This window comes from Saccoglossus kowalevskii, chromosome 16 (genome assembly GCF_978046115.1).
Source record: "Saccoglossus kowalevskii chromosome 16, keSacKowa6.1, whole genome shotgun sequence".
In the NCBI taxonomy this organism is placed as follows: Eukaryota; Metazoa; Hemichordata; class Enteropneusta; family Harrimaniidae; genus Saccoglossus; species Saccoglossus kowalevskii.
In genome coordinates this window covers 21,694,415-21,708,727 of record NC_140656.1, presented here as the reverse complement: position 1 = coordinate 21,708,727, position 14,313 = coordinate 21,694,415, and the positions used below count along the sequence as shown (strand labels likewise).

Sequence of the window (14,313 nt, the reverse complement as noted above, 5' to 3'; positions counted from 1 at the left end):
GCGCCCCAACACTCACTGACCTAAACACGGAAGAGAACTATTCTTCGCAGCGCCCTCTCGTGTCCACTCTTGTGTCCCAAATCGTCATTTCGACCATTTTAAAGCGCGGTAGTCGTCGCGCTGCGCATGTGCGAGATATATGGGTCTCATATAAACAAAGATGGGGACTTTGACTGTTGCGCAGATCAACGAGTACGAACTGAGACGTTTCCAAGCTTTAATTAAATAATTTTCATGTTATTCGAAGGTATCGAAGGAGTCACCGGCGGTAATCAGTGTAAGTCGCGCCCAGGTCAAACCTCATACTTATGATTTCCATTTGAAGAGCGCATTGGATTGTGGAACAATCAATGTTTATCAACACAAATGTGGCACATGCGCAGCGCGACGACTAACCGCTCTTAAATTTTTCTGAAAAATCTCGCAAGAAGGCTGAACATTCTGATACGTGTTATAAAAAAATAACTAGCATAACTAGCATAACATTTATTCTAGAATCATGGAAGACTCTCCATCATCACACTACATCTTAATCATAAGTTTTCATTGGCTCGAGGCTCCTGTTGGCAACGCGCATACAGCCCCGAGTCTCTGTGTTTTTTTTCCCGAATCACCGGCTTATTTGCGCTAAACAGACTGTAGAATTTATTCAAACTGTTTCAGACGTCCAAAGGACTATATTTCGAATAGTACAATTAGTATTGGAGCAGAACGTTTGATTTTCTAAACATATAATTTTTCTGGTAGCAGCGAGTTATGTAGAGAAAAACTGTATATAGATTTGGAATTTTAAAAACAATCATAACTATTTTATGTAAAATATGTTATGACTTTATTAGTATTTTTATCAACTTTTAATAACACTTCTTTTTCTTAAAACACTTCTTTTCTCTGTTTAATGTCGCGTGCGTAGTTACAGATAATCACTAGACAAATATAACGTTAAAGGGCGGCAGTCGTCGCGCCGCGTCCTGTTCGATATGGGACTCATAGGGACGTATACAACGCGTGTAAAATACATTGTTTATTTACTTGAAATTCGAACACGCGCTGCGCGACGACCACCGCGCTTTAAATTAAGGTTTTTTGTCAAGATGCACACCAACCTCAAAAGCCACATGAATATGTTTATTTGAGAGGTATACATACATAATGCAGACCGGGAATTTGGTGATGAAACGACATTTTATTTGAAGGCGTGATAGTGCATTGTTGCATTACCACAATTATGTCTGTGCATTGATATGACTGAAGACATCATGATCGTCGGGTGCGGTGGCAATGGTCTGATCGGCTCCTTGGTCAGGGTGGTCATCCCACATTCAATAGCAATATATATGAAACTAAACAAGCGAATACAAGTAAATAGAAATGAACCGAGGACAGACACGAAACCGTGTTCAAAAACACCTTCCTCGCAAAACCATCAGTGGGAGAACGCAGCGGCGATTTTGTTGATTGTATAGCATTCCAAATATATAATTTGAGAACATCGACATCTGTAAGATGCGAGAAATTACGAGAATTCTCTGAGGGGAGAATCCCCCACGGCTGGTTTTCATTGATATTCCGTGCGAGGTGTTCTCTAATCGATCCAGCGTGTTGCCCAAGAACGACTGGAAATATGGTCCCCTGTAACGTGGATCCGGTTTCACCTGAACAAAACAAACAAAAGAATCCATTAATTGCACCGTGGAGCACCATCACGTGTCAATATCACCATTAGCAGTGTATAAATTAAATGTTTTTGAAAGACATTACAGTAGAAGAAACTACCCTGAACAAAGCATTGTACGCCAGACTACAAGTTAATTTGCACTTCTTACCTAATTGTTTCCTTATTTTGATCGTTATGTCCCCCAGTGAGTCAATGATTGTGTTAAAACAATCACTGCAATGACAATTAATAATAACACTGTCAAACACGTGTCTAAATCTTGGGTTCGTAGTTTTCTCAATCAGTCGAAGCAAATCATCTGCTATTGTACGCTCAATGTCCAGACGTTCACAGACTTGAATCGGATACTCCGGGCACACTTGAAACAGAGTAATTGTAGCCTCGTTCGCACGCACTCCGGGTTTCATATCATAATCAAAACTAGTAAACATATTGATATCTGCACAAACATGGTCCGCATCAAGTTCACATTTCTTAAGTAAGGGGTTATCCTCGATATACCGAGTCACGTCAGAATCACCAGTGCACCCGAGAACCAACACATTTCGAACACCATCTAATGACGACACAAATGGTACACGATCCAGGTAGTTCAATATTGCCGTCTTTTGACTGTCGTTAAAAGTTTCCCAGACAGTAAAAACACGTCCCTTCGCAGCCAAGCATAGTGTATTCTCGTCGCTGTACTCCCACGTCGTAAGCCAGTCTTTCGACACCAGTTCAGCAAGATTTCTTGACTCTTCATCACCGTAAATCACAATCAGAAAGGAACCTTCGTGAAACGAGGACAAAAATCAAGTTAGTCCACTGATCGTGCATGCTTAAATCAAGTGACTGTTTCAATTCCACAATTACAACGAAATGAACGATTCATTCAATATAAAGATGAAATTTATTTTTCTAGGAATCTGTATTGTAATTAAATAGAATTACTGATATACAGGCACGGCTTTCAATATTGCTAGAACATGAACAATTTTGATGAAAATATTTGTTTAAATTGAATTAATTATTATGATTATTATCATTGAAATCGATTCAAAATGTTTGCATTTTTCAGAACAAATTTCATAAAAGCAACAAATAGAATCAAAATAAAATGTATCTCAAGTTCATTTAAATCGTCGATTCTTTTTTTAAAAATAGCCATAACCGCTAAACGTTTTTCTATTGCTACTTTAAACACTGGTGGCGCAATTCACTTCTAATCTGTAGGACCAATATATAATAGATGGAATACGGTTCTAGTAACCGTGGATGGAAGCGACGTTTTCATAACATAAACGTCACATTGTACATTTAAGTTACGTTAACAGCAGAAATTTCGCCGTAGTATACGGTTCAGTTAGAAGCGTGGCAAACTGTACTACTGTAACATGTGTTGCGTACCTTTGGGCCGTGTGACCTTAGCCATTAGCATGCTCAGTTCATCCCAGTGATCAACGTTGTGATCCCTCTGTGAAGGTGTTATCAATGCCCGGGTCTGCCTGGCGTCGATGACGATCACCGCAGTCACGACGGTACCACCGTCGGTACCTGTACTGATATCGGCATAATCACCGCTTTGATAGTGTTCCACTGAAATCCCATGCGTTATTTGCTCTAACTGTAGACGTATTTTATCGGCGGCCAGCTGAAACGAGTGTAACTTAGTAAATACGTACAGTCTGTGTAGTGACCCCATGGCATTACACCTGTATATCGATTAACCGCCAACCACCCAACGACTTATACACGCGAGCAAATGCGGAAGCAATTTCAACTACATGCACCACAATATGGCCGACTCTAAAGGAAGTGGTCAATATATATTGTTGGGAGGGGGGGGGGTCAATGTTCATTCGCGGTCATCGCATTAGAACCAAGAATAATCAATTATTAATATTCATAACACAGTTTCCACACTTGTTAGTGTCCTGGCCTGGTTCTCACAAATAAGAATACACCATTTTTGTCTCTTGTCCCTTATAAGAATATAATTTTAAAACAATTTGTTGAATGAACACGTTTAACCGACCGATTTAAGGCGTGAAAAATTGTGGCCACGAAATGTTAAACACGCTCAGTTCGCGTTTGCGTTCGTCGATAAAGGCACAGTGACTCACGCTGATCGCCAGGAACGTGGAAAGTTCCAAAGACCCAGCGGGGATAAAGGCGGTGTTCTGTGTTATGTAATATGCAAGACAGACATCAGTATAAAACACACACAAGCTACTTATTTACAATATTCAATTTACGGGAGACATCTTAAGGATTCAACGGGCGCGTATGGTGTTTAAAGCTATTGATGATCTTGCTTATCCTCGACCAGTTATTGGTCACGGACTTGAGAACATCGAACACAACTGTGGTGCTTTAATTAAAACAAGTCATTGTTAATGACACTGTCCCCGTCCAAAATTTTGTGATCTGACATATCAATTTGATGCTGATGAAGTCATTGAGATTAGATTGAAACCATTAATATGAGACGGATTTGTACTTTTACGCGAGAATTGGACATTTGGCAGTCATATTGAATCAAATTACACAAATAATGTTCATGTTGATATATCTAGTGGTATACTGTCTTTGTACAAAATTTAAAGAGAAATGTTCATTGCATTCATGGGAAATTAGGCATGGGTATCATGAAAAACAAAATGGCCACCAGTCTGCCATATTAGTTTGAATCACAGAAAAAAATATGACATGCAACTATAACCCAATATGTATAATCATCATACCAACTTTGATCCAAATTGGCCTAGTCATCTCTGAGAAACAGCTCCGGACATGTAAAAAATGACGACTTAACGCTTTTACAGGGAATTTGGGCGTCGGTCAGCCATATTGAATCGAATCACAAAAATAATGTTGTTACAAATGTATCCCTTGGTATACTAACTTTGTACAAAATTTAAGGAGAAACGTTCATTGCATTCAAGAGAAAGTAGCATGAGTATCATGAAAAACAAAATGGCCGCCAGTCTGCCATATTTGTTCGAATCACGGAAAAAATATGACATGCACTTTTAATCCAATATGTATGATCATTATATCAAGTTTGATCCAAATCGGCATAGTCATCTCTGAGAAACAGCTCCGGACATGTAAAAATGATGATTTAGCGCTTTTATATGAAAATTGGGCGTCGGCCAGCCATAATGAATTAAATCACAAAAATCATGTTGGTTCAGATGTATCTCTTGGTATACTATCTTTGTACAAAATTTAAACAGAAACGTTCATTACATTCAAGATAAAGTAGCATGAGCACCATGAAAAACAAGATGGCCGCCAGTCGGCCATATTTGTTCGAATCACGGAAAACGTTTAGGCATCAGACATAGCAAATTTTACATCCAAAATGGCCGCCAGTCGACCATTTTTGCTCCGATCATAAAGTAACTTGACGCGCATATGTAAGATATTATGTATTGTCTTCATGTAAAGTTTGAATGAAATCCGTCAATGGGTGTCCGAGATATAGCTCCGGACGTACGTACGGACGGACGAACGAACCTAAATTAACGAAGTCCAAAAAATGGGACTAAAAATGCGAGCATGTGCATCCATCCATCCAGCGATATGAATACGTGATGTGTGACCGAAGAAATTGAATAATTTCTACTGCGCCACATTCACCGGGCAGATCGTGTTCGAATATAATGTAAGCAAACAACGTAGTTATACACACGTTGTATACGCCGATATGGACCCATGACATAGAACACGACGCGGAAAGATTGTTGCGACTGTTGAATTGGTTTTACCGTGTGCCTGTGTATACCGTTCATAGTACATTCTATCAACGCATGACATCGTTAGTGAGCTGAATGTTTATTAGTTACTTGTCGCACCAACGATGTTTCATTGGCTGGATGTGTTTTGTATGCATAATGACCGGTTCATTAGCTAACACGTCGTTGACCGAGTAAGTGAGTAGACATATATTGATTTATAGACATATGATAACGGACGGGAAATCAATTAATCATTCGATTATATTTCCCACATATATAGGTCAGAAATGAGTTCACATTATGGTCACCATGCCTACGGGAATTCTATCAAAAAAGCGCTTTCCAACAAGTAATTGTAGAATTATCTTTAGTACAGTATTCGCTGATCAATATCTTTTCCTTGTAGATAGTTATGATGGTTTGCCTCAAATATACAATAAAGCAGTTTTTGAGCTCAAATTTCAATACGGAGCGTGTTACTGCACATATATACAATGCATTATGGGAGGGAACATAGAGGCGGAGCGGTTTAAGTTTGACAGCTGTTTTATTGAAATTTAAGGCCACAGTGTCTGATGTTCTGGCAAACAGTTGCCAACCTGGAAGGTCACAACATGACGACAAGTCGACATTTCTGTAGCACGATTGAAGCACTTTAATATAAACTGTGAATTCGCATCAACGCCAATATAAAACATAACAGAAAATATATATAAAAAAGTATAGTACAATGACAGTTGAAAGAAATTGCAATTTAATGTATAAAATATAACAAAGAATAAAAATATAACATAAAGAAATGAAAACATAAAAAAGATGAATAATAATATAGTAATAAATAGCAATAAAACAAAGTAAAATTAGAGTTAAATAAACTGAAAGATCATTCAATAACATATATTGCAATGCAATATACAACATAAAATAAAGATAAATGTAATCATAAAAACTTTCGCTCCTTAAACCTAAATTAAACAACTGTGGGCTCTATACAGCGTAGAAACCTGGACGAAACATAAACATATGGTCTCAGCCTCTGTTTATTTTCCGTCGGCTTTCGATCTTATATTAAGATATGGCATGTGCACTGAAAATATGATATATCATGAGTAATCATATAATATAATATACTTTTTTAAACGAGTGTAGAAAATGTTATTCGTTCCGAGCTCACGAAAAATACTTCGCAAATGTATATACAATTACACAATAGTTTAAAACTGGTCTATAACTTGAATATCGACTTTTCTAGCTATGGTAGATTAAGACATAGATTCATGTTTGTATAACAGTTCCTTTAAATTTGTTGCAAAAAATCGTCTCTCGAAGAGTGTATAATGTTTCTAAACACAGTCCTTAAACAGAAACAATATTGCCTAAATCTAGATACATAGGCCAATAAATAATACTATGGTTTAGCAGCATGCTTAATGTCCAATCATATTGCATGGTATGGTACTCGGTACAGTTGAAATAACTGTTATTGCAGCGCTGGAATGACCGTTACTTTAATAACAAGGCGTTTTTACGTCGAGCGTGACTCATTATGTTCTCATTTTATGTGTAATCAATCTAAGCAAACAATAAAGTAACGTTCCAGAAAAAAAATCTCGACATCGATAAACTTTCCCGGACTTTTATAAAATACTCCATTTGAAAATACTTTATAAATTTCGTACAGGATCGGAACCCACTGATCCATATATATATCGGACTCTTCTGGATATCACGTTCTCGTACTTTACCCTATTCACAAAGGCCGGCTGCTTTGGTCTCAATTGTTCACGCAGGTTTAAGGAAAAATGCAACTTCTTTTATTGATTGTATATGTTCATGATGTAAACATATCTATCTGCGTTTTTAACTTATCCACATTCATCACACCCCATGCATATATTGATACATCGTACATTGCATTTATTTTGGTATGTGAAGGAGAAGAATATTTTAATTACTTTTCAGAATATTGGCAGGTATACCATTAATCAATAGACAGAATTGTCTGCATCAATGAGATGACTTTATTTTTATCCGATGAGTGACAATATTCTAATTACGATTTTTTATAATTCTTTGTCATTCAAATGAAAAACATACACATGTTTCATCAATGTCGAATTCAATTTATTTTATACTAATTTAGGATTATTATTATGGTGATTAATCATACATGATCATTAGTATGTCATTGACTTTTTCAGTGATTAGAGTCGTATCATTAACATTATATATCATAGCAAAATGTCAGATATAATTACAATGATTTATAATGCACATACAATTTACACTTACGATGGACCAATAACGAACGCCACGTTTTTTAAACATAAGTTATTAATAATCTATTCTATAGAATCATATTTGAAATTGATTGTATATAATCATAGACAGTGTCTAAAGAGGAGATGCATCTGCGATAAACGTCAAAGAAATCAATGTTTGCTTTGTGCAAGCCAGGTACGAAAAACTGTTAATTTAATTTTATTGACTACTAGATACAAAAGAAACCTCATGTACTGAGTAACACAGTAATTGGGGCAATCATACTTTCGTACCCTTTAAAAATATGGTAAAGCTGGAGTTCTTTGACTTTCTTCTTTTACATCTTATTTTTCGCTGCATAAAGACACAAATGCCACAACGTAAAGGCACGTGTATCGATTTTGAGATTGTCTGCACAACACTATAGATTGCATCCAGGTATACAAAAGTGAACACCTCAAATCATTAGTATTTCTGTGTTGTGGTCCATATTTTACGGCATAGTACATCAGATATACGTGTGATTGACAAATTGTTACACTGTATGTTAACACATTATGTTAAAATGTTAAAATGATTTGAGATCATGGTATGCTTTAGACATGTACTCCTCAAATATAAGGATACAATTCAGCATGTCAACATGTTCCACGTGCAGATAACATATACTATATGCTGGCGAGATAAAACAAACATTTCGTTGAATATATTTGTTATATACCGGTTATGTGACATTATTACATAAATAATTATACAGGTTATGTCGCTTCCAAAACTTTCGGTCTCGTGCCGTTACTCAGGATTATTAGAACGTCTGACACGTATCACACGATACATATTATTCGCGTCTGTTCCCATAAGTAAATAAGTAAGTAAGATGGTAAAAAAAAACTAACTGAGCTATCTGTAAGTATTCACTAGAGTGTTTGGTTCATTCCTTAATCCTTATCAGAGTGATACTGTAACAATACATATCAATACGGATATAGCAAACACCATTATGATTGAGTAGACGTTCAAAAACCTAAGCACAACGTCACCGTCCGTAACAAAACATTGTGTTCATCGAAAATATTTCCTCCTTCTTCAAGTTCTGTGACTATCAAGCCGAACATCATCATCATTGTTTCATTTTTCATGGTAATGGTTCATCTATCTATTCATAACATTATTAATCAACAATAAAGACATTTATCGTCTAAGGTATTACCATTGCTCACATCTGAAACACTAATATGATTTTCGTTTCCTACATGAACACGGAAATATATTAAGAACATTTCAAAACGAAATGTATTCAATATGCACACCCATAATAATTTTCATAATTACCGCTTACAAGGTATAGAAAACAAAACATATTTTCTTTTATTCTTGGTATTTTTGCATTTCATGTGTTTTAATTATGAATGAAAGCCACTGCATGAAATTACATACTATGTAGTGTGTCCATCTACTCATGTCTGCACACTAACTTTAATAAATATGATTTTACTTAGTAAAATGCTACATTTTCCTTCATAAAAACGAAATAGTTTCACAATGTCGAAAAGGGAAAGTGTAGTGTTCTGATAAAAGTGGCCTGAGTTTACCACTACTTTTTTCACTGAACTAGAATAAATACAAGACGGTCAGTAAATTACCAGTAAAACGCAAAGAATGATTAAATATCGTGTAATTTACCCGATAAATGAACAGAAATATTGATTAAAATATCGTATATAAATGTATGGACTAGATACATATTTCCCATCGAAGATAATCTTGAAAAGTTCAATCATAACGCGGACTGAATATGCATCTAAAATGTAAATATTTGGATGATACTGCACAACGTATTATATCAATTTGAGTATAATTGGCGAAAACCATCGATAAAGTACAAACTCTACGAAATCACCATCACAATGTTTGAAAGAAAAGTGTTCATACATAGGTGATACAAAGACAATTATTTACATGTATATTTGTATTAGAAACACCACGAGAAAATACAGTTCAAAGATTCATGAATCAGTTGAACATATATTAATTAACATGAATACAAAAGATGGATTGTAACATCCACTTTTTCTTCAGAAACCTCCATTAGAAAGTCACTAGCCGAGTCGATTTTCGAACCCCCTACTTGGCCGACTTTTTAAATAATTGAGGAAGAAGTCTGTCTCTTCTACAACTACAAAGCTGCCCAGTCCCAGCCAAGGCGCACGCTCTGATTTACAAATTTGGTTTACAAAATATGACACAGTTATCGGTGGCAATTACACTCTGATTATGAATACAAGGGTGACAGGTTTACAATAAGAATTAGGACAAAGAGTCGTATGTAGATTTTCAAAAATCAAAACGGCTAAGGCAATGATCAAAGTGGTATAACTTTCATTTACCATATGTGCAATGCGAGGGTAACTTCACTCTATGTGTGTGTATAATCGCTTTATGATTTGTATCTACTGGATTTATAGAGAATATCTAATGAATAAGATTACAATATCAGTATTTATTACATTATTAAATATATAGTGATTATAATATAAATATAGTGATTTTCTACACAAGTAGTGTTACGATTTTGCCATCTTGTTTTATATATCTGATTCACAGACAACAATTTACACATTTATCGTAATTTACGAATGAGAGTCTTGAATCTTTTACATAAAGGATCTTCATTTAAGAACTACCATTGGCGTTAGTTTACCTTATTTTTTAAACAATCACTATGTTTACGGGATGAATTGGTAAAAATATTTATATTTTTTGAGTCAATTCAGTCTATGGTCGTTTTTACAATCGGTGTAAGAATCGCAACTAGACATGGAAGCAGTGTACTATTGCGTACAACACAAGTAAAAATCCGGACAGTATTTCTTTAGAAAACGCACCCACAGACATAATAATCAATGTTGGAATCAATTCAAACCGTGACAGTTTCACTATCCGTGAAATCGTCATAAAGACATGTCTTTGTACCGATAACTCGCATACATATGCGGCTTTGTATATCACACACCGGGATTTTGTATTACTGACTTTTTAAAAAAAATTGTTTTTAGTTATGTAGTTATTTATTTATTTAGAGTGAATATTCATTAAACACGATATAATTCATCACAAAATTTTACAATGGAAAGAAAGAGTTGTTTTTACACGAACCTCATTTACTATAAAAGCATTACAATATACATTTCTATGATTATACAAATAGTTTTAGTTGCCATTAGCTAAAAACTGGTCTTTCCGAAATGGACACATTGATCATTTGCATCAAGATTACCAGTGGCGAACTTTTATTATTATAACCCACAACCATCATTTTGTCTCATTTATCTCAAATTATTCTCCCTTTATCGACCGGTGTACAAAGTTGTATCTTTGTATACAAAATGTGTAACTGCTCCAAATACATGCATGTTCTCTATGCATAGACATGTGGCCTTCTAATGGCATATAAAAAATGTTAACACATTTTCATTTTCAGTCATAGTGTTCTAGAAAATTTCTGTTAATAATATAATATTGATACCTTCCAATATTGTGTCACCTTCATTATTTTAGAGGTGTTACCCAGGCCAAGGTCACTTATAGTTATTTTAGCAACTTCCATGTTAGTATGTTTCAGATGCCTAAACCTGAGTATATAAAATGAGTTTCAGATCATACGTTTACCCAAAACAGCGTGAATTGAAGCCCTTGAAATTGTGTAACATCATCGTCCGCACATCTGTATATATATCATCACTTGTGTAATATTGATTTTCTAACTAGGCAATTTTATAAAACGCCAAGTTACACGTTAAACGCAATAGTTTTTTTTGTGGGAGAATCGTGAAAGCACCCATGATTTTGTGTCCCCAGTGAAAGAAAATACGAAAAAAAATTATAAAAAAGCCAGCGTCTTTCTAAAGAGCTTGGGGTGTTTAACCCAGTTCACGTGATTGTTTTATTTCCCATCACAAACGCATACTGCTGTTGTATTGTAAACAGAAACATATGCTCCCACCAACTTATCATTCGCTCTTAAGGTAGAGATGCAGTTTATTAGTGAATTTCAATCAAAAATAGTTTTTTTTCGTTTTTTATATAGATTTTTATCTAAAGAACATTCTGTGAAAATTTGACCAATGAATTCTTATTGGAACACCATTAAAATTGCTGTTTATTTTCTGGTTAAAAATAAAAAACACTCACACGTGGCAATGTTTATGTCCAATTGCCTAATTTGCATGAGTAAGCAAATAACAGGACCTTTGATTGACAATATGCATATCGAGATTGTACGGGTCATAGTTCATTCAATTTACGCGCATGTGCAATTATTCTCGAATCAGTTATCGCTCGCTAGCAAACCAAACATTATATTTCCTCAGCGTTTTTTCCTAATTTTTATCATTACATTATGCGTAGTGTGAAAAGAAAGAGAGGTAGAAAGAAGATTCAGATGATTTCTATGTCGGAAGAGGCAAAAGCTACACTGAAGGCATCAGCCCACCGAACGAAAAACAAAATCGATGTGAGCGTCTAAACGTGACTTTCCCTGAAGGCGTGAATCCGAGTTTCTGATTGACTGAGAGATTTTATTTTTAAATAATTGTTCTCAAAAAATAAACTGAGCATGTGAAGAATAATTTAACATTGTTCACAGTGATAACAACTCATTGTCGAAACCACAGTCCCTCTATCATAGATAGAGGGACTGTGTCGAAACGAAGCTTACCCATTCACGCTAGTCACAATAAACATCATACTCTTGAATAGACGTAAATGACTACGGTAAAACTTAGACTCTATATTAGGCATCAGGAATGATTGAAATGTCCGAAAATGACGCCAAAATACACCTTAAAAGTCCTTTTTTTTCTAAATCCCATCCCGAATTTACGGCAGAATCTGGTCCCTCAAATAAGGGACACGTGACCTTTGATTCTAACCGGATATATTGCACTGGGTCGGGGAGATACAAACTTTCGTGTATCTTTTGTCCAATGCTAGGTGCAAGGTGGTACGAGACAGCTTTGTTTGCAACCGGACGAACTCCGTTTAATTCAATGAAACAAACAACTGACAATGCTAAAATAAATTGCAGAGGTACGCTAAAATTAATTGAAAACAACCAAATAATTTCAATGAAAAATAAATCACAGGGAGAGGTAACTTGATACATTAACAACTCTTTTTGACGCGCTGACCGCTTCTCCGCGTCTGATGTTTTGTTTTCCTTGTCATAATACTTACTGATTGATGATTTTGTTTTGATTTTTGAGTTCTTTAGCCTGCAACTCAACCACGACCTTTGCTTTTTCCGTGAAAAATGGGGAAGTTTACGTCAATTTGACGGACATTCCATTTTTTTAAAACTAACGAGCACACTGTTTAGCACTCCTATTTTTTCATTTGCTGATTTCTATTCAGAAAAATTCGACCGCTCGAAAATGCACCTTAATTTTGCACTCATGTCATGTCAGATTTCCAACACAAATTATATAAAACCGGTCGAAATTTTAAAACTTTTACGTTAGGAGCTGGAGCTCTCTCCTTGCAGCGAGCGTCGTCGGTAGTACAACAGCATGTTTTGTACTAGTACGTACATCCGTGCGCTGATTGTCTGCGACTGTCTTAGAAAATCCCTGAATAAGGCGTTACCAAAATCGGAAAAAATAAAAAAATTGCCTCCTTAAAAAACGAACAGAATTCAAATATTTCTTTTAACAAATATGTTGCAGTGGGAAAATGGGATTGGAAACGCTGAACAAAACTTCTGTGCCTCGCGTTTCGATTCGAGGATTACGCGATTATTCATTATTGTGCGTTCGCTTCCTGGAGTTGGTTCTAAATACTACATAAAAATCATCAAGGATAATTAATTTAATATCCCACTTTGTACTCTTCACGGTAAACCATAGGCTCTGAAATACTCGTAGATTTTTTATTGAAAATACATCCAAGAGAAGCCATGATGTTTTGATCGTGATAAAAAGTCACCTTCCTAGGACCGCCCCCTGTTTAATTATTCATGAGATGACGTCATGTTTACTGGGCATTGACACGTGTTTTTTACCGACCCCATCAAAACACTGGTATGAATGACGTGTTTCTGATTTATATATTCAAGAGCAGTTGTTCTGGTCCAACAATTTTACATAAAATGTCTATGTCTATACGTTAACTTTCAATTTCAATAGTCTAAAAAGTATGACAAAGTATGACAAAGCAGTAATTCCCGGTTTAACGCGCAAATATGCAAATTAGCCTTTTTCTCGTCTTCTATTTTTGGTGAATTCTTGGGTTTAAAATTAAAATAGCTGATAGACGCTTTGGCCATTTGCCTCGAAATTTTCACACATTATTGACAAGGTGTTCCCCCTTCAAAATGCGTCCGGACAGTTTATTACTGCGAGTGGAACAAAAATAACAAGTCCGCAATTAACATGGATATATAAATTATGCAAAAATAGAAAAGAGTGAACTTTGAGGTCATGCTGTGCGACTTTGAAAGTCGTTAGAGAGATGAGTGGACGCATTTGAATTAGTAGTATACCAAGGTATCCAGTGATGTAATTTTACCCACAAACGGACTTGAAGTTTTTGAGCTAATTTTTTTTAAACCACTTTTGTCCAAAAAAGCATATTTTTGACCCAAAATCAAAA

At 35.6% G+C, this 14,313-nt stretch overlaps 1 protein-coding gene across 1 annotated transcript; it reads right to left on the bottom strand.

Moving 5' to 3' along the window:
* Positions 1–445: 445 nt before the first annotated feature.
* Positions 446–3,473, bottom strand: LOC100379020 (uncharacterized). Its single transcript, XM_002735980.4, has 3 exons — positions 3,068–3,473; positions 1,827–2,450; positions 446–1,655 (listed from the first exon to the last, which is right to left on the bottom strand). Exons 1-3 carry the CDS (start codon positions 3,360–3,362, stop codon positions 1,312–1,314), a joined length of 1,263 nt encoding a protein of 420 aa, XP_002736026.2. The 5' UTR covers positions 3,363–3,473; the 3' UTR covers positions 446–1,311.
* Positions 3,474–14,313: the final 10,840 nt, after the last annotated feature.

Excerpts from the sequence above, each read along its gene's own strand:
- LOC100379020 (XM_002735980.4), bottom strand. The coding sequence starts at position 3,362 with ATGGGGTCACTACACAGACTGTACGTATTTACTAAGTTACACTCGTTT. Across the intron at positions 2,451-3,067 it reads TAAGGTCACACGGCCCAAAG|GTTCCTTTCTGATTGTGATT; the intron begins GTACGCAACACA and ends CGTTTCACGAAG. Across the intron at positions 1,656-1,826 it reads CAAAATAAGGAAACAATTAG|GTGAAACCGGATCCACGTTA; the intron begins GTAAGAAGTGCA and ends TGTTTTGTTCAG.